Raw genomic sequence first — 5,248 nt, forward strand, 5'->3', positions numbered from 1 at the left:
GGGGGCACTGTGCAGCAAAGAGCAGTGGGGGGCTCAGTAGGGGGGGCTCTCCCCCAAGCGAGAGGAAACGCTGGATCTGCAAGATGTTCTGCCCATGCACCCACCCCAGGGCAGCCAGCTACAAAGGCAGGAAGAGAACCCAGGCATCCTGAGCCCCAGTGCCACCTCTCCAAGTCCACCTGGTCCTGCCGATGCCAGCAGTGCAGAGCTGGCTGTGCGCAGCACCCAGGCAAACCAAGACAACAAATGACTCCAGTAAAACACTCTGTGAAGGTTCCACATATACTGACAGTTGATGACTCAAAAACACCACCATTTCACCCCTGCACATGACTGTGGTGCCACCCGGGTGGGGCTGGGGACTGGCAATTGGGGAGCTGGGCACTATGGGGCACGGGGTGACTGGAGGTGGTGGGGAGAGCACAGGACGGAGGCACGGCAGGAGTACACCCGCTCCCCACTCCCCGTAACCTCAGGGAGTTTTGGCCAAATCCACGACGCCCCCAGGGCAGGCTGGCCCATGTGGTGCTAGCCCAGGACAGCGACGGTCATGTGGTGACACCTGGGTAGGACAGAGATGTGGCCAAGGTGTCTCCTGGCTTAGCCAGGGTGGAGTCGAGGGTTCTTGGCTGTGCCCACGCCGGGCGGTACGGCCCCTCCGAGCAGCCTGGGGAGGAAGCCAAGCAGGGATTGACTCAGGCTGAGACCCTGCTCCAACCTCCTGCAGTGGGAATGGTGGGGGGAATGGGGATTATCACACTTTGGTGGAGAGGTGGCTTCCCACAGCCCCTGCCCCACCACGCAGCCAGGCCGCAGCACAGAGCCCAGGTAGCTCACGCAAGGCAGGGCCAGGCTGAGTCAGTCCGTGGCTGGGAGAGCAGCAAGGGGAAACCCCGTGTGCTGCGCAGGGGAATTGTACTGGGGGAACATGTTCCCCTGGCAGTCAGTGCTTACCCCAATGCCCCAGGGTAGCGCTAGGGGCGCTGTGCTGCAGAAGGGGAGTGGAGCTGGAGTCACTAGGGGGCACTGAGCTGCAGGTGGTTTGGGGGCACTAGGGGGCTTTGTGCTGCGGGAGGGGCTGGGGACACTAGGGGTGCAGTGCTGCAGGGTACTAAGGGGTGCTATGCTGCAGGGGGATGCTGGGGGCACTAGGGGGCACTGTGCTGAAGAAGCACTGGGGGCACTAGGGGGCGCTGTGCTGCAGGGAGTGCTGGGGGCACTAGGGGGCGCTGTGCTGCAGGGGATGCCAGGGGCACTAGGGGCACTGAGCTGCAGGGGGGGCTGGGGGACACTAGGAGGCATCACTCACCTGACCTCCCCCTCAGATACCAGCTCAGGGCGGTGGCTCCCAGAGCAGCCAGCATGCAGCCAGCGAGGACGCCCAGGGTCCCGGCCTGGCCTGTGGCCTGGGGATCTGCAAATGAGCAGAGACAGACTGAGCCATGGGCCCAGCCTGCACCTATCCCCACCCCTGCCGCTCCTTGGCCCCGGGCCAGCAGCCTCAGAGCCAGTCTGCCTCTGCCAGCCCCAGCCCCCCATGAGTCTGCCCTGAGATAAATTCCCTCTTCCTCTCCCCCTCTGATCCCCCCAGAACTTCCCATCTTCCCCTCTCTCTTTGAATCCCCCACAACCTCCCACCTTCCCTTCTCCCCTCTTGGCTCCCAGAACACCCATCTTCCTCCTCCCCTCAGAGCCCCCCAGAACCTCCTTTCTGCCTAGCCATGCCTCCCAAAACTGCCCCTCTGCCTTTCTGCCCCCAGCTCCCCTGCCCCTCCCTTCCATAGAGGGTGCTCCATTCCCAGCACACGCACCCTCCCACACTCACTCACCCCAGGTGATCCTCAGGGGGGTGCCCCCCAGGCTGACATGTCTCACCACGCACACGTGCTCCCCTAGCCCCAGCTCGATGGACACTCGGATCTGGAAGGTGGGGTCTCCGTTGGGCCAGATCCTGCTGGTCATCTGTTCCCCTAGGGCCGTCCGGCCCCCCCGCTCCCAGGTCACCTCGATGTCACGGGGGTAGAACCCTGTCACGTGGCACATGAGGCGGCGAGGCCGGTCTGGGGTTCCTTGCACGAGGGACATGTGCACCGTGGGCTGGGCTGAGGGGACAGAAAGTGTTAAAGATCACGCGGGCTGCGGGTTGGGAATGAGAGGCACCTGCAGAGTTGGGGTTTGCAGGGCTGGGCTGGGACGGCGCTGCGCATCAGCAGAGAGGGGCACCGGAAGAGCTGGGGATGCGGGCAGGGCTGGGCTAGCAGGGGGTTGTGGGTTGGGAGTGAGGGGCACTGGCAGAGCTGGGGATGGGGGGCAGGGCTGGATTAGTAAGGGGCTGCAGGTCAGGAGTGAGGGGCACCGGCAGAGCTGGGGATGGGGGGCAGGGCTGGGCCAGCAGGGGGCTGTGGATTGTGAGTGAGGGGCACCGGCAGAGCTGGGGATTGGGGGTCAGAGCTGGGCCAGCAGGGGGCTGCAGGTCAGGAGTGAGGGACACCGGCAAAGCTGGGGATGGGGGGCAGGACTGGGCCAGCAGGGGCTATGGGTTGGAAGTGAGGGGCACCGGCAGAGCTGGGAATGGGGGGCAGGACTGGGCTAGCAGGGGGCTGTGGGTTGGGAGTGAGGGGCACCGGCAGAGCTGGGATGGCGGGCAGGGCTGGGCCAGCAGGGGGCTATGGGTTTGGGGTGAGGGGCACTGGCAGAGCTGGGGATGGGGGGCAGGGCTGGGCCAGCAGGGGGCTGTGGATTGGGAGTGAGGGGCACTGGCAGAGCTAGGGATGGGGGGCAGGGCTTGACTAGCAGGGGGCTGTAGATTGGGAGTGAGGGGCACCGGCAGAGCTAGGGATGGGGGGCAGGACTGGGCCAGCAGGGGGCTGTGGGTCGGGAGTGAGGGGCACCGGCAGAGCTGGGGATGGGGGGCAGGGCTGGGCCAGCAGGGGGCTGTGGGTCGGGAGTGACGGGCACCGGCAGAGCTGGGGATGAGGGGCAGGGTTTGACTAGCAGGGGGCTGTGGGTCAGGAGTGAGAGGCACCAGCAGAGCTGGGGATGGGGGGCAGGGCTGGGCCAGCAGGGGGCTGTGGGTCGGGAGTGACGGGCACCGGCAGAGCTGGGGATGAGGGGCAGGGTTTGACTAGCAGGGGGCTGTGGGTCAGGAGTGAGAGGCACCAGCAGAGCTGGGGATGGGGGGCAGGGCTGGGCCAGCAGGGGGCTATGGGTTGGGGGTGAGGGGCACTGGCAGAGCTCGGGATGGGGGGCAGGGCTGAGCCAGCAGGGGGCTATGGGTTTGGGGTGAGGGGCACTGGCAGAGCTGGGGGTGGGGGGCAGGGCTGGGCCAGAAGGGGGCTGTGGGTTGGGAGTGAGGGGCACCGGCAGAGCTGCCACCTGTCATCTGCAAGGTGAATGGTGCCGTGATCCGGATGAAGGTCCCGCACTGCTGCGGCGTGTGGGCGTTGATCCCGGTCAGCGTCTCCCTCTCGCGGTTCCAGCGCTCGGCCACATGCCAGGCCGCCGGGTGCACTGAGAACCAGCGGTTCTGGTCCCCATGGTACTGCAGCACGTCCTCTCCGTTCAGGGTGTACCTGGTAACGGCTCGGACGGTGCCGCTGGCTTCGTCCAGCTCACAGCTCTGCACCACCTGCATGTAGTAGGGCTCTGGGGGCAGATCGGCCACGTGAGTGACTCAGCAGGGAGCTGCCGCCAGGGGGCGGAGTGGGGCAAAGTTCTCCCAGGGATGGAACCCAGGAGTCCCGGCTCCCAGCTCCCCCCTTGCTCTAACCACTTGACCCCCCTCTCCTCCCAGGGCTGTATAGAGAACCTAGGAGTCCTGGCTCCCAGCCCCACCCTCCCCTAACCCTGAGACCCCACTTCCCTTCCAGAGCTGGGGATAGAGATCCCAGCTCCCCTGCACCCCACTTTAACCACTAGGTACCACAGAAATCATTCCCCTCTGGTGTCCTGCCCCTAGCTCCCTCCCACTGTGCGTGCCCTCTTTCCTGGGCCGAGCTAACAGAGTGCCGGGGCCCTGAGGACTCACCGGCCTTTGGGGAGCTGTCGTTCACCACCCGCACCAGGGCCTGATACTCGGTCTCCACCCAGGGGTCCCAGAACATGCACCGGACGCTGCTGACGCTCCAGAACTGGTGGGTCTCCCGGTCGCCCTGCATGTAGCCGTTGCGTGGCATCATCCTCCGGCTGCTGCTGTCATAGGCCGAGAGCACCAGGCCGTTTACCTGCAACAGGCTCTGGCGCTTGGGCAGCCCGGGGGCCGCCCGCGGTGAAATGATCTGGGAGTGGGTGAAACGGTGAACCCCTGCGGGAAAGAGAGAGAGACCGGGATGGGGATGGGACCCAGGCATCCGGGGCAGCCACCCGAGGGGGCTCTGCAGCACCCAGTCCTGGGGGAGAGTGATTGCGATAGGGATGGGACCCAGGCCTCCGGGACAGCAACCTGAGAGGGCCCTGCAGCACCCAGTCCTGGGGTGAGAGACTGGGATGGGGATGGGACTCAGGCATCTGGGGGGCGAACAGGGGTCACTTACCAGCTGAGACAACTGAGCAGAGAAACAAGAGCCAGGCGGAGAGGAGAGCGGGATGGCCCCCCCCAGGAGCCATCAGGGAACAGAGGATAGGATGGCAGCTCTGCGGGGTGAGGGGTGGGGCTGGGACCCCCAGGGCTGGAGAGACCAGGGCCGCTCCCTGCCTGCACCAACCTCTCTGCCGCTGTGACAGGAAACACCTGCGAGGAAACCCAGGCCCACAAACCGACACGGATCCATCCGTCCAGCCCCTCCCTGCCAGTGAGGGGGCGGGGGGTGGGGTGGGGCTGGCATCAGACATTGCTGGGCAGATGGGTTGGGGATGTGTCGTAACAGCATCCTCCTGGTGTTTGGGCTTAGCTCTGCGTGTGGAGGAATGAACCGCAGCATGCCCGCCCCCAGTGCCACTTCTGCCCAGCACCAGCAGATCGTGCCTGTCAGCTTCCTGGCAGAAGGGAAGTCAGCGGTGGGGAGCTGGAGGGGATTTCCTTGGTGCAGCCGGCTCAGGGACACTGCACGCACCAGGCCTGGGCCAGAGGTGGTCAGAAAGTGCAAGAGGGCAAACGCCTCTATCAGGAATCTGAGCCCTTCATGGACACCCAGTTCCTCAGTAACACAGGCCAGATGGTAGCGTGTTAAACCCCAGGTGCTAGTGCATTAAAGCTCTGGATGTTAGTGAATTAAAGCTCTGAATGTTAGTGAATTAAAGCCCCAGATAT

The 5,248-nt window shown here is 65.1% G+C and overlaps 1 protein-coding gene across 1 annotated transcript; it reads right to left on the bottom strand.

Annotated features, from left to right (window-relative positions):
* Nucleotides 1–382: 382 nt before the first annotated feature.
* LOC116820458 (DLA class II histocompatibility antigen, DR-1 beta chain-like) lies at nt 383–4,687 on the bottom strand. The gene is made up of 6 exons (XM_032772931.2): nt 4,533–4,687; nt 4,028–4,303; nt 3,376–3,645; nt 1,830–2,102; nt 1,310–1,414; nt 383–667 (listed from the first exon to the last, which is right to left on the bottom strand). Exons 1-6 carry the CDS (start codon nt 4,603–4,605, stop codon nt 549–551), a joined length of 1,116 nt encoding a protein of 371 aa, XP_032628822.1. The 5' UTR covers nt 4,606–4,687; the 3' UTR covers nt 383–548.
* Nucleotides 4,688–5,248: the final 561 nt, after the last annotated feature.

The sequence above is a fragment of the Chelonoidis abingdonii genome, chromosome 14 (genome assembly GCF_003597395.2).
Source record: "Chelonoidis abingdonii isolate Lonesome George chromosome 14, CheloAbing_2.0, whole genome shotgun sequence".
Classification (NCBI taxonomy): domain Eukaryota; kingdom Metazoa; phylum Chordata; order Testudines; family Testudinidae; genus Chelonoidis; species Chelonoidis abingdonii.

What these genes read in the sequence shown, in the direction of transcription:
- LOC116820458 (XM_032772931.2), bottom strand. Translation starts at nt 4,605, where the DNA reads ATGGCTCCTGGGGGGGGCCATCCCGCTCTCCTCTCCGCCTGGCTCTTG. An exon ending in ATTCACCTTGCAGATGACAG is followed by an intron (nt 2,103 to 3,375) that starts GTGGCAGCTCTG and finishes CTGTCCCCTCAG; the next exon opens with CCCAGCCCACGGTGCACATG. An exon ending in GTATCTGAGGGGGAGGTCAG is followed by an intron (nt 668 to 1,309) that starts GTGAGTGATGCC and finishes CTTCCTCCCCAG; the next exon opens with GCTGCTCGGAGGGGCCGTAC.